General features: G+C 34.4%; 1 protein-coding gene across 2 annotated transcripts in view; it reads left to right on the top strand.

Moving 5' to 3' along the window:
• The window catches only part of LOC120428870 (cuticle protein 21.3), a 56,590-nt gene extending 38,117 nt beyond the window's left edge, over positions 1-18,473 (top strand). The window contains exons 2-5 of one of the 2 annotated variants that reach the window (XM_039593995.2): positions 2,863-3,130; positions 9,511-9,558; positions 9,632-9,848; positions 17,827-18,473. In XM_039593995.2, the coding sequence (XP_039449929.1) occupies positions 3,092-3,130; positions 9,511-9,558; positions 9,632-9,848; positions 17,827-18,161 (639 nt within the window). In that variant the 5' untranslated portion in view covers positions 2,863-3,091 and the 3' untranslated portion in view covers positions 18,162-18,473. The remainder of the gene's footprint in view (positions 1-2,862; positions 3,131-9,510; positions 9,559-9,631; positions 9,849-17,826) is intronic. The other variant, XM_039593996.2, reaches the window with a different exon arrangement.
• The last annotated feature ends 7,788 nt before the right edge of the window (positions 18,474-26,261 follow it).

Here is a 26,261-nt window from a genome sequence, read left to right as displayed (position 1 = left end):
AATCGATCAAAAATATTGTGAATTGTTGTAAAATTCCGTTGTACAGTACTGCAAAAAAAAATTTTTCGGCGAAAACAAAAATTTCGTCAATACTTAGATATTTTGAGAACTTATGTTTGCAAAACAACTGAGCAGGTGAAAAATGCATTTTAAAACACTTTTCTCATTCAAATGTCAATACCATGGCCTGTAATTCCAATTTTTATTTTTATTAATTTATTAGAACCACCCCAAGCAACACACTTTGTCAGATAAACGTATTTCCTAACTGGTTGTATAACCGATCGGCCTCGTTACCACAACTTGTTCTACAACTCCTGTGCATTGGAAAAAGCGCACTTTTTTCTGTTGTATAACTTGCCAGAATAAGATGCAAGTTATCAGAGTAAGTTGTACAAATGTATTTGACAACACTGTGCTAGCTAACAAGAGATTCAACGAAAAAAGGGGGCGTGGTTAACGGCTGTGCTGTCAAATCAAAGCGCACACTGAAAAGGAAAGATAGATTGAAAACAGTTGTCTAACCGTTACCCAACTTACATGTAAACAAACAGTTCTTATTAGAATTGTAATCAACGACGAAGCCAATAAGAATAGTATCTCTGACTATTTTGGTACGCTTGTTTCTGCCCGATTTATTTAGAAAAAAATAGAAATTGTATGAAAAAAAAAAACAATCCTTTCGCGCTCTCTAACTGTGATTCTTGTGAAACCCTCTTCATGGCGAACTTTTAGATTTTCCTTTTTTGATGAACTTCGTCTTTCCCAAGATTCGATCCGATGACTTCGACGATTTGTTGTTATCTCCACGGCAGGTCCAGGCGCGCTTCCACATCTCTCCACGAGGCTTCATAGTAAACAAGCTGGCCTAAACGTCAATAAGAAGGCTGCTGTAAGCTTTGTTATGCAGCAGTGAGCTAAAGAACTTTTTTTATATGTTTGTTTCATGATAGTTATTATAACTCTATTATATAACTTTGTTATAACAAACCGTTTCAACTGTCATTTCGATTACCGTACCACGGAGTAGCATTGTGTGATTTTAATTTGTTGTTTTCTCTATCATGAACTCCGTAAGCTGATATTTTTTGTAGCTTTTACCGGCGATATGTTTATAAATAATCGGTCAACAATTAAAATTATTGCAATCTTCGATAAATAAACATTATTGAAACTCTAAATACCTCACGTACAAATTTACACCACCTAACAACACGCAATGTCAAGTTGAATATGTTTGTTGATTATCAGTTATATAACATATTCTCCGATAACATTTGTGTAACAAAGCGAGAAAACCTATGGTTATTTATAGAATGGTTGGCCAAGCCCATTTTTCAGAAGATGCCGTCACATGACATTGTTAGATAAGCAGTGAAACAAACAGTGCAATATTATTCTTATTCAACAAACTGTTTTCGAGGAAAACATTGCAAATGAGGGAACAGCGTCTTGGCATATCAGCATTTTGACGTTTAATTACAGCTAATAAAAAGCGTTTTCGACTGAAATCATGTGATAAATACCTCAAACGGAAGTGAGCAAGCAAGTTTCTATCGAAGGTGTTCCAAAATAAGTTGTTTAAACAGTGTAAATCAGCAAATTGGATGGAGTTAAGAGTGAGTTCTAAACCTCCCAAATAGGTGAGAATTTTCCCTATGTTGTGTTTTACAGTTGGAAAAGAGTGAAGTTGACTGTGTTTTAACACTTTTGTGGCACAAAACACGATAGTTACATAAGTCAGTTATACAAGCAATGCAACAAACTGTTATTTAAGTTATGTTCAGTTTTTTTTCTCGTATGTTTATCAAAAACAATTGTCTAACTATTATTCAACAGTCGGCAAGTTATGAGTGCTACTTGGGACCCCCCTCCCCCCCATCAAACATATTATGCATTGAAAAAAAAAAATACTAAACATCGTAAAAGTCTCGTACAAAGCTTCGATGTTGTGATTTTTTTATGAATTTATATTCTTTTGAAATCATTATCGTGTTATGATCAAAATATTTAGAATTTTTTTAAAGTTAAAAAAAAAGTTTTAAAGGAATAATAAAAGTTTTGAAAATTTATGCATAGTTTAGCTTTGAAATCAACTAATAAAAAGATTTGATAAATAGTTCGAAAGAAAGGGAACAAGCAGGCTTCTACCAAAATTTGTGCCAAATAACTTGTTTATATTGTGCTAAATAACAAATTAAAAAGCAAGGTTGCATATATAACATAGCATTACTATACAACATAGGACATATTATTTATAAAAAAAATATGAAGTTCCAATATAAATTTTTGTACAAGTTAACCAGACAAAAAATTAACATTTTATATCTTTCATGTTTTGTCGCCTGGAATAATGAAAATTTTTAAGTGAGGTTAACAATATCTTTTAAAAATGTAGTGGCAAATCGAATTAACATAAACATACATCACCTCACTTGAAAAAAAAAAAAAAAAAAAAAAACTGATTCAGAATTTAATCCGATAAGCCAAGCTACACATCGTTTGCCACTGTCGTCAATCACTTGATTGATTGATTAAATTAAGTGTTTTGCTCAAATTTCTGGCGTAAAGCTATAACTTGAAAATTAATGTGATTAAATCATGCATAGAAGATAAATAGGTTATGTTACGCAAACTGTTGACCTGCATCGAACTGCAAACAATGTGACAGAATTCAGCGTCCCCGAAAATATCCGTTCCATAATTTAATTCAATTAAGTGTCTGAAAGACAAAATAGATCATAAATTTCCCCAAAACTGATTAAATTGCCCGTCCCATGTTTGCTAAAAACCGTTCGCCAAACCGATACCGATCAACGCACTAATTAATCAAACCTCCCCCCTTCTCTCCCCTACCCATAGTTTGTGATCCTGGCCCTCGCCCTGGTGGCGTCCGCTAGTGCCGGCGGCCCGGCCGCCTACTCGATTGCCGCCCCGTCCGCGGACTACCACTCCGTCGGCGCGAGCCACGAGCACACCGTCAAGGGACTGTACGGCCAGAACGTGCTCTCGCAGTACTCGAAGGCCGTTGACTCGGCGCACTCGTCCGTCCGCGTGCACAGCTCGCGCCTCAGCAACGACGGGTTGGCCTATGCCCCGCATTACGCCGCCGCCGCCCACTACCCGGCCGGTAAGTGTCCTGCCCCCGCCTTGTTTTGTTCTTGATAATTGAGTGGTGTCCATCCCCTGAGGATCTGCCAAGGTTAGGGAGGGGTTCTAAGGTTGGCTTCGTTGGCTGACGTATGAAGTGATTTGTTTTCATTTTTTCGACTTCGCTAGTAAATGTCAAATCATACAAAATCAAGCAAAACAATGTAAATTGGCCAATGACTTGTAGACTTGAAGTCTGTAAACAGAGAGTCTATCCTGCTCACGCCAATTAATGTTTACATTAGGAATGAGCAGGATAGACACATTGATTACACTTCGCCATTCGCGTTTTGATAAAAATAACCGCTTTTTCCGGAAAAAGAATCCGGCAACAAGTTTGTACTGATTTCACGTTTGCTGAGGTAGTCTAACAAATTGGCAACGTTATCTGTTACAGAAAACAATTCCAGAGTTTTTTTTGAAAAGGACCAATAAACTATTGTCTTTCATATGTTTATAGGACCTAATCAAAAAAAACTCTAGAATTGTTAGTGAGGTTAACTCAAAGCCTACTGCATGGTAGTAGTAAGGTTGTCAAAATCACCCTCTCTGAGTATGTCTTTGCCATCTTTGCAATGGAAGTTGTATTGCTTATGTTTTGTTCTTTTGTTATTGTTTTGCTTACACGAAGTGATGCACTTACACTAATGCAGACCAAGAATGCACTCACTTTAGGTATACTGCCTTGTACGTTAACCAGATGGGGGAATGTAAACATAAACATAAAAATAAACAAACATACGTCAGATAACTGTCAACTCGAAGCTTTTTGACGTTTCGAGAAAAACGCGTTGCAATGTTCGACCTTAAATGTAAACAATAACAAACAAGATTTGTTAGGCTGACCGATCTGTGCAGTGTCCAGAATTTGGCCTCAAATTGGTTGCCGTACTTCCGACTTATAATCCAAAATGTCAACAGTAAACGTGTATGCAAGAGTGACAAAACGGTCTCTGACTAGAATTTTCTTGGCAAAATTTCACAATTGTGCAGGGTGTGTCAAACTAGCACGGTCTGATCGGAATTAAATTCCATATGAAGAGTGTCAACATTGCTCGGAGTATTTTACGGTTTTTGTTGAATATCTCAGGATCGAAATCGAGCTTTGAATAATCGGTGGTATTTGGCTATTGTGGTCACCGGAAACCTGCTACAACTGAAAAAAGGTCTATTTGAGACCCCAACTGTGACGCCCTGAGTCTCCGGCAAATTTAATTCGATCAGTACTCTTCCAGTTTATCCTTTTTACGGATCAAAATTTTTAATTTAATACTCTAACCTTACAAATCCTCAAGCTCTCGGCGCACTTCCCGTATATTCTCACAAGCCGCCGTTGACACGTTTCAAATTGCTCAAGAGTGCATTCCAGCGCACGTGTCGGAAGGATGTTGTGCTCACGTGTGATGGGGTTAGAATGCTCTGAGAGACAGCGTGAATTAAGTGTAGGTACTACCGAGAAATTGGGTCAACACTTGAGGTGGGCTCTCGGCCAAGGGGATTTGAATACCCCAGGACTGCGGAGAGGAGGTATGCCTGCTGCGGAAGTAATTGAAACATGTGTTTGTCCAATTGATTGGAGCAACTTGAGTGAATCTAGGAGTGATGGGGTCAGGATTGTTGCACGGATTAAGGGATGGTGAATTATTGCTGTGATTGTTTTGTAGATGAGATAACGGTACCGATAGTCGAGTGCAAATCGGCCAATCAATTTGGTAGATTTAAATCAAATCTCGTGAAAATTCAGGGTGGTTTATGTTTCAAATTGGAGCCTAACATTTCAAAAGGGCACATAACTTTTGTAAACAATAGTGTATCCCTTTCACTCAAATGACAGTTTACATAAGGTGTGAAAGGGACACACTCTTGTTTAAAAAAGTTATGTGCCCTAATGAAATGGCAAGCACGAATTGAAATTTCATCTGTCTGAATTGTTTTTTGCATTTTTGAAACCCCAGACAAATAGTATTTCTTTAATTTTGTTCATATTTTTTGGATCATTTTCATCCCTTTTTTCATTTTATACATCTTTCAAATGAGCAATTCTCTGAGATTTCGGTCATTCGATTTTTTTTTGTATTTTTAATCCGGCTGAAACTTTTTTGGTGCCTTCGGTATGCCCAAAGCGGATCTGGTACATTTCGCCGAATGTCATTTCGCCGAAGGTCGTTTCGCCGAAGGTCGTTTCGCCGAATGGTACGTTTCGCCGAAAGTCGTTTCGCCGAATTTTTTAGGTACTGTTTGGGGGTCATCTAAAAACCACGTAGACGCTGAGGGGGTTGTGTGGAGGTTGTTTTTTTGTTAAGATTTCGACATTGTATAAATGGTTGAGAGATGGTCTCTTATGCTATTTAATAGAAAGTGTTTTTAATTTCATGTATTTTAAAAATGCTCTTTTTTAGTTTTTTTGTTGTTGTTTTTTACTGCCTAATGCTTAGTAAGAAAGAATTACATCCATAGTTACAACAAGTTTAACAAAGACAAGATTACTGTAGGGGCAAACACTTTTAGAATAGTTTTGTTAGACCCTTTTTTTGTTTAAAAAACTGCTGCATAAATTCACAGACAATATTCAAAATTATTTGTTTGAAAAAGAGTGACACAAAATTTTTTTTTTTTAAACAGTGGATAATTTTTCCACAGACATGTACATTGAAGTCAGATTTTTTAAAGTACTGCTCATGTTTTAAAGAAATTCAAAAACATGTTTAAGAAAGTTAACTTCGCTTTAAAACTATTGATGATTCTATGAAAAGTTGTTTTGCCAAATCATCATTATTAATTTTAAAAGAGTAGACAATTTCCAGAAACTTTTTTATTGAAGTCATAAAATTTCGAATTAATACTATGATAAGAACTGCTCATGTTTTGAAGAATGGAAAAACACAAACAAAAATGTTTAAAAAGATAAAGATGTCTCAAAGAATTGATGTTTTTCCAAACATGTTCTGATCTAGACTGACAACTACACTTAAAACCATCAAAAGAACTGCTCTTTTTTTTAAAAGTATGTGAAAACACAAAAAAAAAACAATATTGATTTTAAAAGAATAGAAAAAATTCAGATACTTTTTCAAGTCATTCAATTTTGCATTAAGAAGTATGATAAGAACTGCTCATGTTTTAAAGAATGGAAAAACACACAAAAATTTAACAAAACTATTGATGATTCTATGAAAAGAAAAGCCAAATCAAATTAGATTATCATAAATTCGTTTTCATACTTTTTATTATTATATAATTTTTCATTTTTGTCGCAAAAGTTTGCATAATCAAAGTAGTCTTCTTTATTGACAACTGTTCCGCTGAGTTATCCTGATCTTTTTGGAGTAAGTTTAATAGTTTAATCAATTTTTGTCCTTTTTATAATTTTTTTTTTCATTTTTTTCCTTTTCGGCGAAACGTCCCATTCGGCGAAACGAATTCGGCGAAATGACTTTCGGCGAAATGACCCTCGTCGAAACGACATTCGGCGAAATGTCCCCCACCCGCCCAAAGCAGCCATTTTCCATACAAAAATGATTTAAGAAAATTCGAAAATCTGTATCTTTGAAAGGAATTTTTTGAACGATTTGTTGTCTTAGGCAAAGTTGTAGGTATGGATAAGGACTACACTTAAAAAATGTGATACACGGTAAAAAAAATGGTGATTTTTAATTTTACTTTTTGTCACTAAAACTTGATTTCCAGATTTTTTTTGAAAAGGTACAATACACTATTGTCTTTCATATGTTTATAGGACCTATTCAAAAAAAAAAAAAAAAAAAAAAAAAAAAAAAATAAAAAAAAAAAAAAAAAAAAAAACTCTAGGCAACGGAGGGGCAACCATGGGTGATCTCTCATGCTCATGCTCATGCTCATGCCTATTCAAAAAAAAACTCTAGATTTGCAAAAAAACACTACTTTTAATTTTTTTCATTTTCTGGTTTGTTTAGGGGACATCAAATGCCAACTTTTCTGAAATTTCCAGAATTTATATAAAATTTGTAAACGTGATGAAAATAATATGATAAAAATAAGGCTGGTACACATTTTATTTAAAGTTTTTGTCATCCCCCCCCCCTCCTGCTTTCAAAGTCGGCCCGGAAAATCATTTTTCAAAATAGTTCAAATTTTTGATGGAAGTTTAAGTGCAATCAACTGACATCAATTTAAATTAATTTTTAGCATGTTTTTGTTAATTCAAAAATGTTTGAATTTTTTTTTTGCAATTTTCGATGTAAAGTACCGCAAAAAACTTGTTTTTCGCTGAAATTTTTGTTTTCGTCAAATCATACATATTTTGAAAATTATTGATTTCTGAATAAATGAATTAGTTTACAATGCCTTTCAAATACATTTTTCATGCAAATTTTGGAACTATGGCTTGTTATTCCAATTTTTTTTTGCCACCCCAAAAATGAAAAAATGGGGTTCCAAAATAATTTTTAAAATATTTAGGCAGATATTGTTTTGTTTTTCCAATGCTTTGATATATTTTCAAAGGTGCACTCTTTTTTTTCTTATATAGAATTTAATCGAAAATAAAAATAAATGACAATCTTCAACAAAATATAAATTCTCAAATGTAAATTTACAGCAAAATGAGCTTTGACTGTAACATGACATGGTTAATATTAAATTCATTGAAGGAAAACGCAAAGCAGTTTTAGCTATTTTATTTTTAAATCTTCGTAAAATTTAGTAATAAAACGATGAACAAATTTCACATAACATGAGGAATACTCAAATTTTTAGAAAATTTTGGATGGAAATTATTTTTTTTCTCAATTTGTTAGGCATTTTTCAATGATTTTTAAGTTTCTGGTTGGATCAATACCAAATGTAACAAAAATCAGTTTTTTAGGTTTTTTTTTAATAGGTCCTCTAAACATATGAAACACAATAGCTTATAGAACATTAAAAAAAAACTCTGGAGTTTTAATTTAAACTATGCCTAGACTTTTTCGATATAATCAAATATTCCGTTAGCTGATAACCACGAACATAATTATTTCACTTATTTTGTTGATTTTACTTTTCATGAATTTACAATGGTCTTCTTTTGAAGAGATTTTAGCAAATTATTCTGATATTTAAATTATTTACTCTCAGCAGAATTTTCATATTTAAATCGTCAATTCAGACGTATAAAATGTTAAAAAATTTCCCAAAATGGATCTCATAACAAAATTTTATAAATATTTTTTTTTAAATTGGTTGTATTTTGAATCTTAAATTCTTAAGAAAAACGAAGTTGACTTTATAGCTGTCGGCCACCATTGTTAGTACCAACCACTAGTGTCTTCCTTTTTATCTACAAGGACTTCGCCGCCCTGGGCTCCTAAGTGTATGAAAGTATGGCACGGAGCGACGGCGCCGAATACCCATATTTACACAAAGAATTAAATTCTTAAACTATTGATAATTCTCAAAGGTAATTTTCCTCAATGAATTAATTTAAAAATAAAAATAAAATCACTGGCCCAAAAGATCAGCATCAGATCCATGCCATCTTACCTTCACATATTTATTAGAATTTTTAATGACCGATTCAATCTCAAATAGTTTAAAAATAGTTTAAGGAACCTTAAATTGAAATTTTAGTGCTGGACGAATCTATCAAAGAAGCTTGCAATTCCCCCCCGAAATTCCGACTTTTCCCGTATTTTTGTTTTGCTGTTTTCTAACCTTGCCGAGTTTCTCGATTTAGTCATGCAATTAATTGAAATACTACAAATAAAAAAACAATTATATAAATGCAATTTTAAGCAACACATGTCAAAATTAACTCAGAAGTGAGTTTTTTAAGTTTATAAAATTTTAAAAGTATTTTGTTTCTCCTTTATGCAACTTTCAATTCATCACGTTTCCACTATTAATATCAAGCTGCAGCTCAGTTGACAAAGCAGCAAAAAACTCACAGTTGTTCTTGAGTTGATTAATGATTAGAATGTGCTTTGCGGCGGTTAATGTCTCGTTCGTATCATAACTGTTGAGCAGAATAAAATACAAAAAAATGACTGCTTGAAGTTTAACTGAGCTAACTTTAAAAGCTAAAATTCAAATTAAGGTGAATTTCAGCAATTTACTTCTTGCAGACCGCTGAAAAGTTCTGACAAGTATAACAAAAAACTTTTTCTCTGAAAGAAGTGACATCGCTAGAAAACTGCATTGTTGTAACCGCCTTTCCTGACATCTCGTCATCATCGCGAGCATAAAGCAGCAAATGTTCTCACGAAGCTTTTCCCCACTTTTGCGTGCGGTAATAAATTTTCTTGGAAACGCGTTGACTGTCTTTTCCCCCCTGTCTCCTTTCGTTTTCTGTCGTTTAAGAAGCTTAGCTTTCGAGGGTGACTAAATTTGGTCTTTTTTGTTTTCTAGCTCACTACGCTGCCCCAGCCCTCCGTTATGCTGCCCCAGCTTATGCCGGTAAGTAATCCCCCAGAAAAATCACCATGACATCAGCTAATTAATCCTTGCCCCTCCTTTCTTCCAAATCCAGCCCCAGCTGTCCACTACGCCGCCCCGGCCGTGCACTACCCGGCTGCCCCGGTCGTTAAGGCCGCCTACCCCGCCTATGGACATGCCGCGTACGGTCATGCCGCCTACGGACATGCTGCCTATGCTCCGGCCGCGTACGGACATGCCGCGTACGGACACGCCGCCTATGCCTCTCCCCTGGTCCGTCCGGCTCTGGCCGCCGCCCCGCTGGCTTACAAGTGAGTTCTTGACGAAAGTTTTTTTTTTTCAAAGGTCGCAAATAATTATAAAATAAGTGTTTTTTTTACATTAAAATTGGAGGAAATTATAACAAAAATTACAAAACTTTATAAAACAAGAAAAACTAATTAGTTTGCATGTCAAACATTTTCGGTTCAAAGATCGCCGATAAAATCCGATTGAAGAGCGCAACCATTCGGGAGCTGCCTTCTTTGCGTACTTCGTCCGTCGACGACAGTCACAAACGAATATGCTCAGAGAGGAGAGAATTTAACAAAAAACCAAGCGCGGCGCTCGTTTGGTTTGCACTACCACAGTTTGCTGTCAATTTGGAAACAAAAATTGAGAGCTATTTTTGATAACATTGATTTTAGGCAGTTTAATCATTTGTGAAAACAAAGCCGATCGCAGACTATTTTGGATCAGCTTTGAGCGACATAGCGCAATCTGCCTCTCTGAGCTGTTCGCTGTACTAAAGAATTGGAGTGAGAGGGAGAGCAGAAGAGAGAAAGTTTTTGAGTAACAATGGGTGTGGTAGTGACAATAATACACAGAAAAAAAAATGATGGTAATATTCATCAGGAAATGGTGACAGTTAAAAAAAAAATAATATTAATTTTACCTCAGAAAATGATGTATTTTCATCAGTTTTTGATGAATGTTCATCAGGTTCACATTTTTACACATATTTTTATGTAATATTACTCAAAAACAGAGGTAATATTCAACCTTCCAAATTTTCTACATTCCAAGATTCAACTTTTTTTTCTGTGTAGGAAAACATTAGCGCTGTTTTACACCGCGTCCAATTTGTGCTCTTAAATGAAATGCGTATCAGATTTATTTGTTTTTTTTTGTTTTTTTATGAATTTATTTGCAAAAGGTCTAACTGAAAACAACAATTTGTTGTTTATAAAATTGATAAAATGTCATTTATCAAAATATTGCTATCAATGCATGTTTATAATCTTTTAAGCTTTTTGCAAAAACATTTAATATAATTTAAATGAAACATTTCATATTTACATACGACAAAAACTTATTAACAAATAGCTGAAGAATTAATTTTTCTTAGATCCATTCTTATAGGAATTATTGATTTAGTATCTCATAGTTTCTAAAATCTAGAAAGACTTACCGTAATTTGTTGTTTTATTTTATAGGATACTTGTACTCGAAATTGAGTTTTTTGAATGCAAATAAGGCAATAATAAAACAAAAACTAAATTTAAAGTTTAATGTTTGTTTCAAAGTGTGGTCTCACACCCCCAAAAAAACAGTGTGAAATTTTTTGATTAAAATGACGAAATATACTTTTCAAAATGATGAAATCATTTGCTAAACTTTTTAGTGAAATATTTATGCTTTGGCATTAGAGCAAGATTGGCAAGATTTTTCCAGAATCCAATTTGATTACTTCTTTCCAGATCATTTTGGAGCATATTTGAGGTCATATTTGAGCTTAGCGAGATTAGCGACCCAACAAAAGTCTCTCAAAAATTTTAAAGCGATTCGATTTTTCAGGTAACCGAATTTGAACTGAAGTTTATTTTGCAGATTTTATTCAACATTAGAACTTTTCCAAAAATAAAGTTTACCGTAAAAATATGTTATTACTCATATGTTTATTTTTGTTTAAATAAATCGAAATCATTACAATTTTAATACCTTAATGTGACCGTTCAAAAAGCTAAACAAAACACTTTTATAAAATGAAGGAGACGAAATTCAAAGATGTAATTTAAATAATCTCATAACACGCTTATCAATTTTTGAAAACATTATTTGTTTAACTTTATTCCAAAAATTTAATATCAAAATCGTTTTTGATGATTTTCCAATTAACAAATCAAATAATTTATGTCTAAACTAATTTTGGATTTAGCTCAATTTATATTTATGTTTTCGAAATAAGACATTTTTAACATTTACCAAGAATATTTTGATATTGATAACAAAATTGTAGGCAGGGATGGAATAATCGCAAAAAAATAAAATTTCGCTAGTGAACTTTCTTCACCCGCGAAAGAGAGAGGAGGCAAATCACGCAAAAGAAAATCGCTCCCGAAATTCTCCAAGAAAATCAATCTGCTTATGATTTTTTGTAAATTTCCTTGTCAGCACCACTTAAAAATATTTATTTCACTTTGTTTACACACATTGCCCATCTACAAAATGTGACAGTTCATTTTTCGACTTGTGACGTTACACTTGCAAGTGTAGTTGTGAAAAAGATGTTCCGCCGGATATTCAAGATGATGATTTTTTTAGATTCTTTTTACCGATCTTTTGTGCGCGAGAGAGGAGAACCATGCTCCCTTCGGGTTTTTTTTCTCTTGATAAACATCCAATGATTTTCTTTTGATGATGGTTCTTCCAGAGCTGATTGTAGGAATTGTTGACAGCATATATTTTTTAAGAGATCTGATGTAAACTTTGGTGTTTGAGTGTTTTTCAATCCGCTTTTTGTAAATATTGACCATAATGCACCTGAAGTTGAAAATCCTAAAGTCATCAAAATAATTTACAAACAAGCCTTCAAATGACAATTCTATAATGACGATTAGAGAAAAATATTTTTTTTTAATTGCCTTTCAAACCCGCAAACTTGTTTGCGGAAAACACGCAAACAACTCAAAATGTATACAGGCTGACGTTTCTCCAAGCAAACAAAGTAGGCAAACTGTTAAAAAGTGTTTGCTTGATTGGCATAGTCTAATACCAGCTTAAGAACATTTTAAACATTTTGCACAACATTGAATAAAATAATAATTATTTTTAAACTATGAAACCCGATTTAATCCCACCTGGGGTGAGATAGAGCCTTTCTTACTAAAGAATATAACAATGGTAGAACTTTTTTCAATTCATATCATCGACTTTGTTTATTTATAACGAGCACAAAAGAAAGTCTTATGATGAATGCAATGTATTATAAATTATATGATTTCCAAAAGAAATAAAAAACACAATTTTCACCAAAAGATTCTTTGAATCGTACAATATGTTTGTACGTTTGTAATCAAACAAGCGTTTATGACAAACGTGATCTAGCAAGCTTCCCATGCGCCAGTGACAACGCACACCGCGGTTTTGGTTGTCTAGCTTCGGTACGAGCCCTTTTGTGTGTTGGTATTTTGGTTCATCGTTCCAGCGCACCAAGCCAAGCAAAACCGAGGTACAAGTGAACCGCGTGTGCCGCACGGTGCAGGGAAGCTAGCCATTCAGCTTCTACGAAAGTGACAGAGTCAGAGATAGCTATTTTTAACAACCGCACCACTACACACTCAATCGAGAAAACCTTAGGTAGAAAGCCATTGGCGTCGCCAGCATTGAAAACTTTGAAAACGATATAAACGATGAAAAGCTTAGAAAGCTCCTATTGGAATCCAATGAACCCTGTTAAATAAACTTACGAAAATGAAGTCTACATTAAGGCGATGTTAGGAGCGCACGGGAAACAAATTGATTGTAGCCGGATGAATGTCCTATGTCACCAAAGTTTTTGCATAAACATTGGACAGTTATGCAAAAACGGACAGGGCAAAAGAAAAAGAAAAGCTACGATATCTCACATATTGTGAAAACATCGGTAGACAAGCTACTACAAAACGAGTATAAATCGAGCCACAAAATATATGCGCCAGCATTCTCGCGCCAGTATTCGAAGCTCAACTTGACAACTTGTCGACTTGGCGACGAAGCGTCAAAAATCGATGCAGTGTGATGTTTTGACGATTTTTCCGATTAAAATTCATGCTGAATCGACATATTTACGAAGATGGAAATGACGTCCAGCCTTAAAGTAAAACCTATACCTTTCTTTAGTAAGAAAGGCAAAAAGTAAATCGTTCTAAAAATTGATCGGGATTGCCGATAGATGTCGGATTTGTTTCAGATGCTCACTCATGGTCTGTACTATGAATGTAGAAAGAAATTTCGAATTAAATCAGAAATGAAAAATGTTGGCGAAGGTCACCAGGTGGGGTTTTACCTTTTTTTTTCTTATGGTAGGTTAATCAAACGGCTCTAACTCCAGAACCATATTATGAATCTGGATGAAAATTTGGGAGGTTGTAGAGCTCGAAAAAATGCTATTTTTGAGATAAATAAAAGATATGAAAATGAAAAAATTGGACCATATTTTCATTTGAAAACTGTGTATTTTGTTGAAAAGTCTGGCCGCATCCGAAAACAGATGGATATTTCGAAATTTGCGCGGCAACTCGCCCAGGTTCAGCACACTAGCTTTCATCTGCATTTAGAAGAATCGAAATCGGATATATGGGAGCTGAGAACGACGCGACACAAAATTTTGCAAAATTTTACCACATACGAACATCACTCGACCTCCACGGAATTTATCAAGGGGTTTCCAGCATCGTGTCAGACTGGTCACTAATCCGGAATTACTTGGAATTTGAGCAAGTAATTCTGTAATTCCGGATTTACTGAGTAATTCCAGAGTAATACTGGTAATTCCTAATAATCCCAGTAATCCTGGTAATTCCATGATTCTTGTTTGTGAAAACATACTTCAGAAAATAATAAAATAATAAAAAATAACTGTTAAAAAGATGATTTCGATAAACCTTTTATAATTCTATTTATTGCCTATTAATTTTCATGTATGAAACAAAAGTTACAGCTAGTACGGGATCATTCGGATTTTGAGTAAGTAATTCAGTAATTCCAGAATTACTCCGCAATTCTGCAGTAATTCCTGTAATTCTGTGATTACCTTGTAATTCCGTAGTAATTCGAGTAATTCCAGTAATTCGTGTATTTCCCATTAATTCAAGTAACTACTAGTAATTCATTAAAGGTAAATCGGCAGAATGCATTTTGCTTTTCCTTGATGCTTTTTATGGTTGTAAGAAGTACAGTGCGGATTCGGAAAGTCCGCAAATTTGGATGCTCTCTAATTCAAATGTATTCGGATGAAAAACACTCAAACGTCAAAATCAGTCAAAATCAGTCAAACTGATATTGATGTTTACCACATTATTCGATGATTTCCAAGTAGGGCGTCCAATTTTCCCGGGTTTTGAGTTTACCGGAAAACGGAAAAAAAAAAATTTATCTCGAAAAAATTTGGAAAACGTCATAAAATCTATGTTTTCTTTTTATTCGTTATGTTTTTAAAATCATACTATTAGCTCAATACTATTAAAATCAATCTAAACAAGGATAGCACTTTTAAATAGTTTTAAAGATTTTTTTTGTTGTTTGTTGTGCTTTGAATTTTAAATGCACTCAAACGCCAAAATCAGTTTCCAAAATGATGTTGATATTTACCCAATTGTTCGATGATTTCCAAGCAGGACGTCTAATTTTCCCAGGTGTTGAGTTTCCCGGAAAACGGGACAAATATTTATTTATTCCGGGAAGTTTTCAGTTTTGTCATAAAATCTATGTTTTCTTTATATATGTTATGTTTTTCAAGCTTTAAATTTATAGAATTAGCTCAATACTATTAATATCAATCTAAACAAGGATAGCAGTTAGCTTAAACAAATTTTTGCTGTTCTCTGTTGTGCTTTGAATTAAAATTAAATAACTATCTCATAAATATTTAATTTTTATTTATTTCAATATGACATGACTAAAACAGCTTCAAAATTGGTTTAAGATGTCTAAAAAATAAAAATGACAACAAATAAAATGGTACCAATTTATGTAAAATTTTAGAAAAGTTTAAACTTATTAATTGTAATACTTATGTAATTTCCAGGCCAAATTAAGATTTTTGTTTAATTCCGGGAATTCCCCGTACAACATATAAAAATCCCGGGAATTTTGTGCCGGGAATTCCCGGGATGGACGCACTATTGCCAAGCACGTAGTTCTGTGCATTTGACAGCTGTCATTCGATCCAATTCTCAATATGCTGGAAGCTAGGCAGTAATTGGGTCCTAAAATGAAGCTTGGATTGGTGATATTATTGTTTACAGCAATAAAGCTTATTTTTCTGAGTACAATGACCCTTTTTTTTTTTTTTTTTTTTTCTGTTTGAGTATTAAGCCACTTAATCCTGATTACGAGAACTATTGTAGCGTGTTACCCATTTTTACTGTTATTAAGCATTTCCAGATCTATAACACAGTCCCTATTGAGAGGGAAAGTGCTGTTCCATCCAGATGCTGTAAACTCCTTTCCTTGTGCCTTGTGCGCTATGTATCGCTAGAACCGCGGTGACAATTTTTTTGTGTCATTTTTCAAGCTCTTCCCAGCAGCTATTATTTGCCACGCGGGGTCTTGTAAAGACAATTGTCTTTTGTGGTGCTATATTTGCGGTGTTCCCTTTGCTCTGATCTGGACAATGCGACTGGACTGCAGTGCAATACCGATCGGCTGGGCATTATTTACATGCGAAGACACGAGGAAAGTATTTTGGGAAAGAGGCGCAAAGGAATATCCCAAGATCGATCACATGCTTGAAGAGCACGTGAAGCAACCGTTTTATACTCATGCGGTTGCTGCTACCTCTGAACTTAAATCTAAGGCTGCCACCCTGAGAAAAACCCATGACATTCCGCTTATGAGGCGAAACCCGTAACCATTCGGCCACAGAAGGTTGGCTACAATGACCCTTTGTACGACCACAAAGAGTTTAAAATAGATTTTTAAATCAATTTTGAAAAATTAACCTCACGGTCCTTCTTGACAGAAAAGCTCCTACTTGACAGCTCGTTCCAAGGGGGCCATAGTTGATCCATCGAAAAAATGTTGTCTTGTCAAAAAAAAAAAATTGCATTAAAATGAAAAAAGTGATCAGAAATGGTTTTTAATCGTGTTTTTTACCGTTGTACATAAAAATTGACATAGGGCTTTAGTACCCAATTCCAAGTTATTTTTATAAATTCGAGCAATTCCGTAGTAACAGTTCAATAGGGCGAATCTGCGTTTGTAAACAAGCAGCATATCCCTTTTGCTCAAGTGACAGTTCACGTAAAGTAAGAGGGGGATAGACTGCTTGTTTACAAACGCAGATTCGCCCTATTGAACTGTTACTACGGAATTCTGCGTGGTTTCTGGAAATCCCAAGTAATTCTGGGAAATCAAAGTAATTCATGACATATTGCCAGTAATCCTGGTAATTCCATTTAGACTGGTCAGTAATCCTTGATGCTGGAAACCCCTTGGAATTTATTTTCTCAAAATTCGAGGGTTGGAGATAGACGAGTTCTGTCAAGGTGAATCGATAGAGCGTCAAAAATCGATGCAGTGTGATTTTTTGACGATTTTTCCGATTAAAATTCATGCTGAATCGACATATTTACGGAGATGGAAATGACGTCCTGCCTTAAAGTAAAACCTATACCTTTCTTTAGTAAGAAAGGCAAAAAATATTATTTTTAAATTAAATATCTTCGAAAAAAAATTGAAACAGGCTTTTTTGAAATAAAATAGTCAAAAATTGATATTCTAAATTGAAATGAATTTAATGTTTCGAAAAGTAAAATAATCAATAAAACACTGGGATCTCCAACCATTGTAGAGAATAATCTACTGAAATTTTCAAAATGTGCTTATCCCACAAACTATAAACTTTACAAAATCAACATGTCTTAATTCAATTGTTGGTTGATGATAAATATATTCTTTCGTTCAAATTTTCCTACAAATTTTAAAAGGGAACCGAGAATAAAAAATTCAGTAAAACTGGATAAATAATGAAGGATGGTTTAAAAACATTTTGATAGAAATAATCCTACCAGCTAAAGTTATTAGAACATTTCAAATCCCAATCATGCAATAAGTTGAAAATTTAACCGTTTATCATTTATTTATTATCTGAGCGTATCAGAAAAAAATAACTTGAATTCTCACATAGAAATGTAAACACTTATTTAAGAGGTTAAAAAAATAAGTGTGAAAAAATCGTTCAAATAGAACTTCCTCAACAATTGACGACCACTCGTCATAACAAGTCACATCTATTAAACGCAAACTGTTTTTTCTCTTTCCCTTCAGGGCCCCACTCGCCGCTGCCCACCCCGGAGCCGTTGTTTCGTTCGCCGGTCTGGGAGCCCAGTACGCCTGGTAAGAAGGAGCAGAACTACCTCCCCCTTAAGGACATGGGCACTCTTCTTGGAGCTGGAATCCACCAGGAGTTGCCTGCCATCACCCCCTTGAAACGCCCCTGGAACCGACACCCGGATAATCGATTTACTGCTGACCCCTCGGAATGTGCTGCCACCCACTTAAGGGGGGTGGTTACGTGCAGACCTCTCTCTAGGTTAAGAACACACACACACACACCACAGTCAAGGAAGCGTGCTGCATACTATTTTGTACATAGGTTTTAATGTAAGAGACAAAAAGAAAAACTAGTTGTTTAAGTTTGGAATAACCACAAGGACTGAGCGGACTCTTTTGAAGGCCCTAACCTCAAAATATTTCGGCGTTGGCCAACCAACCGACCATCGCCGAAAGGGTTGTAAATATTTATGCCACCGCCGACCGTCAAACCCAAGGCAGCGTGTGTGGGATTCACTCACATTTTTTGTTTGGACGAACTCACTCTCGAGCTTTCAAAGAAGGGGTTTTTACCCTTTTGTGTACACACACTTCAGAAGAACCCAATAAAAATGTGAAACATGAAAACCAAACAAAAAACTGCTCGTAAATCTCGTTTTATTTTCACGGAGAATTCGCCCTCACTGGTGTAGAAAATGCAGGCTGAACCTTCCCAGAAGGGAAGTGCGCGGGGGAGATGTTGTGGGAGGTACCATAGAATCACAGATTTCTGATGGAGTTAATTACTGTTTGATTGGCTGAATACATTGATAAAATAAGCGCTTCTCAAAACAAACAAAAAACAAAAAACAAAAAACAAAAAACAAAAAACAAAAAACAAAAAACAAAAAACAAAAAACCAAAAAAACAAAAAAAAATTAAAAACAAAAAACAAACCTCTAAACCCCGGGGTTCAAAAGTTACAAGTTGTTAAAGTTTGAGTATTTTGGGTTAAAATGTACAAAAAATCGTATTTTTGCTATTTATAAAATCACTCATAAAATCCTTATTTTATTATGGATTTCGATCATCTTGACTTCATTCGACGCTTATCAGCAAAAACCATAAGTTCTTATATGTTTTAGCATGATTGAAACATGACTTCTCTTGTTTCTATCCGTTTGAACAGTTTGTGCAAGAGGCTTAATATAGACACAAGTCGAAACTTGAAGATTTTGAAAACGGATCCTACCCAGACTGCTTCAGTGAGTATGGAAGGCTATAGTGCATTGTTGTAACAACTTATTGGGATGATCTGGGTCATCCAAGGACTCCCTGGAGTTATGACCTGTGTGTCTACCACCGTAACAAGCAAGAGGTCAGTTATTTGTTACCACTGATCATAACTGCATAGCTTCAGTGAGTATAATAGACTACTTTATTAATGTTTTGAAATATTCTGGTTCATCCTTGGACTCACTGAAGTTAAGATCTGTTGCTGTTAACTCCAGTGAGTCCTAGAATGACTCAAGACATCCCAACAATGTGTAGTCTACCATACTGACTGAAGCACTGATCTTGGTCAAAACAGGTAGATATTTTGATTGTCACGGTGATAGACCCACAGATCTTAACTTAAGTGAGTCCTAGGATGAACCAGAATATTTCAAAACATTAATAAGGTAATCTACTGTACTCACTGAAGCTATGCGGTTATGATCAGTGGTAACAAATAACTGACCTCTTGCTTGTTACGGTGGTAGACCCACAGGTCATAACTCCAGGGAGTCCTTGGATGACCCAGATCATCCCAATAAGTTGTTACAACAATGCACTATAGCCTTCCATACTCACTGAAGCAGTCTGGGTAGGATCCGTTTTCAAAATCTTCAAGTTTCGACTTGTTTCTATATTAAGCCTCTTGCACAAACTGTTCAAACGGATAGAAACAAGAGAAGTCATGTTTCAATCATGCTAAAACATATAAGAACTTATGGTTTTTGCTGATAAGCGTCGAATGAAGTCAAGATGATCGAAATCCATAATAAAATAAGGATTTTATGAGTGATTTTAGAAATAGCAAAAATACGATTTTTTGTACATTTTAACCCAAAATACTCAAACTTTAACAACTTGTAACTTTTGAACCCCGGGGTTTAGAGAGTTCGTCCGGAAGACTTTTTTTCATGTCTCGGCGAGATCTTTCGAATAAAGTTTGTCCCGTTCGTGTACATCCTTGGACCAGCTCCCATACAAACTTGCCCATTCTCCTTTCCACGCGAGATATAGATTTTTTTTGAAATTTGTATGGAGAACTGTATGGAAACACCGATGACAAAAAAAAACTTCTCTGATCACAGGCAGTACCCACATTGTTTCAGGCAGATAAAAAAATGCAAAAAATAATTGAAGGCTGAAATCGCAAAGAATTGCATATATTACACAGTAATAATTTGTGAAAATTTGGAAGGTGTAATTTTGGAAGGTTGAATATTACTTCTTTTATGATGTAATTTTATCTCAATCTAGATTGAAAAAGTGAAACCAAAAAAGTGGTAAAATTACACATTTGGCATAATGGATACTTGACATCACTTATTTTCTAGAAGGACATTTGACTTAATGGATGTTTGACATAATTGGTCGAAGACATAAGGGACGTTTGGCATAAATTTATTTTTGATATTTTTGTTCAATTTAATTTCTTTAAAGAAAAATAATTTAAATTTTTAACAGATAATTTCCCTTTTAGAGATGATGATTCTTTTTTTTTTAAAAAAACCAGTAGGGGAACAGCATCTAATTCCAGCGTGCCTCCAATGTTGGCAGGTCAGAACTTTGACATTCAATTGAAGCTAATTAAAAGCGTTTTCAACTGAAATCGAGTGATAAATAGCTCAATAAGAAGTGAGCAAGCAAGTTTCGATCAAAAGTTTTGTAAAATTAGTTGTTTAAATAGTGAAAGTCAGCAAATTGGATGGAGTTAGGAGCAAGAGCTAAACCTGCCAAACATACGAGAATTTCCCCTATCTCTTTCATTTTTTCTCATCAAATGCATTTTCCTCTTTTTTTGAAAATTTCTCAATATCGTTATTTGCGGCGAAACGGCACACATGGGGCGAATAGGGAAAACTGTTTTAGCCTTGCTATATTGGATATTTTTTGTTAGTTTCAGATAAAGCAACAACTATAGTGCATTGGTTCAAATTTTGTTTCATTTTATTTCACATTTTTATCCATATAAAAAAATTCTTAATTTTGTACATTTTTACCCAAATATTTCAATTTGTTTTTGCAGTTTTCCTTTTTTATTTAAAATTCAACCTTAAAAAGTGATTTTTTAATTACTGAGCAAAAAGATTTGTATGCAACTTTCCTTTCTAACCTAAAAAGTGATAAAAATTTAGTTTTTCAAGCCATTTTCCCTTCTTTTCTTTATGAAAACAAAAAAATCTTCAAGAGGGCAAAATCTCTCAAAAGACCTTTATTCTAAATATAAGTTGCTTATTATTTTAATATTTAAAAAGTTGAGTTTTTTTAAATGAAATTTTCCCTTCTTTTATTTAAAAGTCAACTTACAGAACTTAAATGTTTGACATTTGCGTTATTTTTATGTAATTTCAGTTAAGGCCGTTTCAAATATTTTTCATAGTTTCAAAAAATATTTGCGTTGGCCTAACTCTACATAAAACATATATTAATTTGCATTTATGTTTTGTTTATACAATTTACCATTCTTAAAAAAAATTACATAAGCAATTTAATTGCAAAAAAATCAACAGAGGAAACATGAGCAGAACCGAAGAGAAATGATTCAAAGAACATCCTTGAGAAAAAAATCAAGTTGAATGTAAAAAAAGAATGGAAAATTGCATTGAAAAACTTAATTGCAAAAGATATACAGAAGGGCAAAATACACATCCAAAGAAGGGAAAAATGTGAATCTTTTGAGAAATTTTCCATTTTTCATGTTGAATTTTGAATAAAAGATGGAAAATTGCATTGAAAAAGCTTGTCTAAAATTTAAAGAGTCCTACATCTTCTAAACCTCTTTTCTATAGTTGAATTTTTAATTAAAGAAGGGAAAATTTCATATTTAAAAAAACAACTTTATCGCAAAATATTTTGATAGGGGAAAAATTTATAGCTATCAAGAAATTTCAACTTTTTCAAACTATATTTTGCCTTCCTCACTGAGGTAAGGCTATAATCCTGCTCTAAAAATGAACTTTTTATTAAAAGCTCAAAGACCCACCTTCATGTATACATATCGACTCAGAATCGAAAACTGAACAAATGTCTGTGTGTGTGTATGTGTGTGTGTATGTGTGTGTATGTATGTATGTGACCAAAATTTTCACTGAGTTTTCTCAGCACTGGCTGAACCGATTTTGACCAAACCGGTTGCATTCGACTTGGTTCATGGTCCCATACATCGCTATTGAATTGTTTGAAGTTTCGATAACTAGTTCAAAAGTTATGTATAAAAATGTGTTTTCACATATATCCGGATCTCATTTATATGCATGTAAACGATGTCCGGATCCATCATCCGACCCATCGTTGGTTAGGTAATCGAGAGACCTTTCCAACGAGTCCACAACATTGAAGATCTGGCAACCCTGTCTCGAGTTATGATCAATTAAGTGATATTTATATACATTTTTGAAGCCGGATCTCAATTAAATGTATGTAAACGATGTCCGGATCCATCATCCGACAAATCGTTGGTTAGGTAATCAAAAACCCTTTTCAACGAGTCCACAACATTGGAGATCTGGCAACCCTGTCTCGAGCTATGACCACTTAAGTGATATATATGTACTTTTTTGAAGCCGGATCTCACTTAAATGTATGTAAACGCTGTTTGGATCCATCATCCGACCCATCGTTGGTTAGGTAATCGAAAACCCTTTCCAACGAGTCCACAACATTGATGATCTGCCAACTCTGTCTCGAGTTATGACCACTTAAGTTATATCTTAGAACATATTTTTCTGGATCTAAAAAAAATAGCTGGCAAACCACTTATATTAAAACTGAGGAAGGCATCAACCACATAGGTGGATTAAGTTAGTTTTTTCTCAAAAAATTTGAAATATTCAAACAATAGAGCAATTTTTATCTTATAGCGGAGAATACAGAGATACTTGATTTTTCGAAAATTCATATTCTTCAAAATTATTATAATGAAGGAAAAAATACAATACTTCTTTAAAATTAGGAATACTTATTTAACATTACAAAAAATCTAGTAATAACTATGCCAAATGTCCGTTATGCTAAACGTCCTTCTGGAAAACCTATTATGCCAAATGGGGTACACCCATTTTTTTACTTTGAACAATATAATCAAAATCAGATTATTTATCACTTTATCACAAAAAAATTAATATTTGATACATTTTTAATAATGTTTATAAACAGGCAATAAAAAAACATATCCCCTTGTCTATGTCTTCGCTTGAAAATTGCATGTTCCGCTATCTGAACTTCCGCAACACATTCATTATCGTTGATGCTTCGAGCAAAGATATTTTCCCCATTAATTTTTCCCAAGCTTCTCCGTACACAGAACTGCATTCCCCCGGCTTCCGATAGCTACTAATAGAGGAGCCATTCTTTAAATTTTGTGATTCATTTGGGGAAGATTATCCCCTTCCCTTAAGGGGAACCCGGTGTCCAAGCGAGTATTCAATGGATCGAATAATTTTTTCAGATTTTCCTCCTTAAATTCTCCTAAAAAAAGAAGGAGAGTAAAAGTTCAATCAGCCGAACCGCTCCGATTGCCGGACAGAAATCAGGCGAAAGTCTCTGCTTGATACCTTATTTTGAAGAAAGCCCTCGAGGGGGGGTTTACAGAAGCTGGGCAAAAAAGAAACGGAAAAGATTCTTCGCAACCCAAGTAGGGGGAAAACCCAAGATAAGCATACCCGGACCCGGGGTCTAATGTGGCTTCTTCCTACGTCTGATTTGAGGGACCGAGGGTGGTCAGAGTATTGGCATTTTTAACAGAGACTTCTCTATCCTTTCTGTCACTCCCCGGAGGCCTGATTTGGACTCTTTGAAGAAAAAGAAAAATAACGTTGCGATGGCAAAATATTTAAGGACGGCGCTTGATGAGAAGAAATGCTGAGTTAAGTGCTAGGGAATCAATAAAGCTGTTTAATGTTTAAAAAAATGGGTTTTTGGAGACATTCCTACACAACATTATCATGCAAATTCCATGAACTGAAAAAAGAAAGTATGTGGGTATATGACACTATTTTGGACCTAGTACCTGTTTTGGACCTATTTTCTTAAATTGAGTTAATTCAGGCTTTTGAAGTAGGATTTAACTGAATCCAACGAACAGAAAGTTTAAGCATGGTCTTTTTCTAGCTTACTTCTTCCAAAAATGGTAACATTTTTGATTCTTTTCGCTTTTTCAGCCACTTTTTCCAATGCCATCCGCATTTCCTATCATTTTCCTAGCACATCGATTAGGTCCAAAAATTTCAGCCTCGTTGCTTACCAGTTTTGGCTCGTGACACCTTGTACAACTTTCTGTTTTTCACTGGCATCAAGCTAATTTCAGCTGGTTTCCGAGCAATGTAAGTGTTGTTTATTTAATACTTATATGTTTTAAGTCACAAAACCGTTGAAATTACTGATCTATAGTTTAAAAAAACACAATTGAAAAATATTTTAAATCAGCCGCATTGGATCAGTTTTTGGAGCTACTTTTCCGTCGGTTCAAGGCTGTCACCAACACATGTATAACAAGGTGTTGCCAGTTTTGTTTATCAATTTATTTCGAAATTTCATTGAAATTATATGATGAATTTTAATTTAATATTTTGTATTGCATTTCTTTACTGTCATTATTTGAAAGAAATCCAAGCATACACAGAAACAATGAAAATATGTTTTTAAAACGTTAAAAATGCAAATTTATGATAGAGATTTGGATTGTTTTTAGGACCGATTGCAAAGTATCCCAACATTTAAACTGATGTTGATTTATTTTTGTCTTAACATCATTATCACCAATTGAGCTGCATTTATTTTTAATTTTTGCTTCAAAAAATGCAAGCTGGCTACCCTGTTGGAATTGAAGTGGAAACGATTGAAAAACCTAAAGGGCCTAGTTCATTAAATCGCCAGCTGTCACCGTGACAGGCGCTGTCAACATTGCTTACGAATGGTTTTGAAATGGTCGTATGAATTTAATTTAGAAAATCTCGGGTTAGTTTTAAAAAGATCCTTAGCGCTAGTTGCAAACAAATCAATTTAACGATTAATTCTCGATTAATTTACGAATTATAAAACTAAAAAATACTTTGAATTGTCTTTTAAATGCTCTTTACTGGAAAACAAAGAAAACTTGAAGAAAAAAAGTATTTTTTTGTTTGACCGTTAGGGTGACCTACACCGCGCTAGAGTGGTCCCAAAAACGGCCATTGTCGCAAATTTTCGCAAAAACCGCATTTTTCAAAAAATCATAACTCCGTGCCGTTTCAACCGATTTTAGCTGTCGGAAAGGTAATTAGTTTGCTTTTCAAGGAAAAATAATTTGAGTTCCGAAAAAAACAGCCAAACAATTCAAAAAGTCGTATGAAAACTTGAAATGACGTTTCGACCGTGTTTGGACCAAAGAGCCTATGTCTGAGAATATTTTTGTTGGATTCCTCGGAAAATTTCACATAACATATCAAAAAATTGTGATGTCAAACCGTACTTTTCCGAGATATGATTTTTTGAAAATAAATGCTGGATTTTTCAACGCGACACGTGCAAAAACGGAAAAATGACGAAATCGGCAGAAAATCTACTTTTTTTTACTAAAACTGCGATAACTGTTAAATTTCAGCGATGACCTTTACATTTGGGTACCAAAATTTTCGTAATTGAAAGACGCTACTTGTAAACCGATTTTTTTGCCGATTTCGTATTTTTTCCATTTTAGCGCGACACGGTTAAAACGCCATTTTAAGTTTTCATACGACTTTTTTTTAAATGTTTGGCTGGTTTTTTCGGACTCAAATTATTTTTCCTAATCACCTAATCACTAATCACCATTCATTTGCGTCCAAGACAGCTAAAATCGGTTAAAATGGCCGTTTTTGGGACCACCCTAGCACGGTGTAGGTCACCCTAACGGCCAAACAAAAAAAAATATGGGTCCAATTATTTCGGCTAAAGAACCCACAGAAAAAAATTGCCCGATAGGATAATTTTTTTTTTGGTTTAGGCTCTTTTCAAAAGGAATTGCTGTATATAGATATGGTTTATTCAACATTACCAATGTAATCAATTTCGATCCGAACGGTAGGCAATCTCGTCAAATCTTACATTGTTTTTAAAAGTGAAACATGCAGTTAAACTTTTTGTCAAGCAACTGTAAAGTTTAACATAACAGATGCGAAAGTTTCACACAAAGTTACAAGCTATAATCTCCCTTTTAAATT

The sequence above is a fragment of the Culex pipiens genome, chromosome 1, assembly GCF_016801865.2.
Source record: "Culex pipiens pallens isolate TS chromosome 1, TS_CPP_V2, whole genome shotgun sequence".
Classification (NCBI taxonomy): domain Eukaryota; kingdom Metazoa; phylum Arthropoda; class Insecta; order Diptera; family Culicidae; genus Culex; species Culex pipiens.
This window is presented reverse-complemented; position numbering and strand designations above follow the sequence as displayed.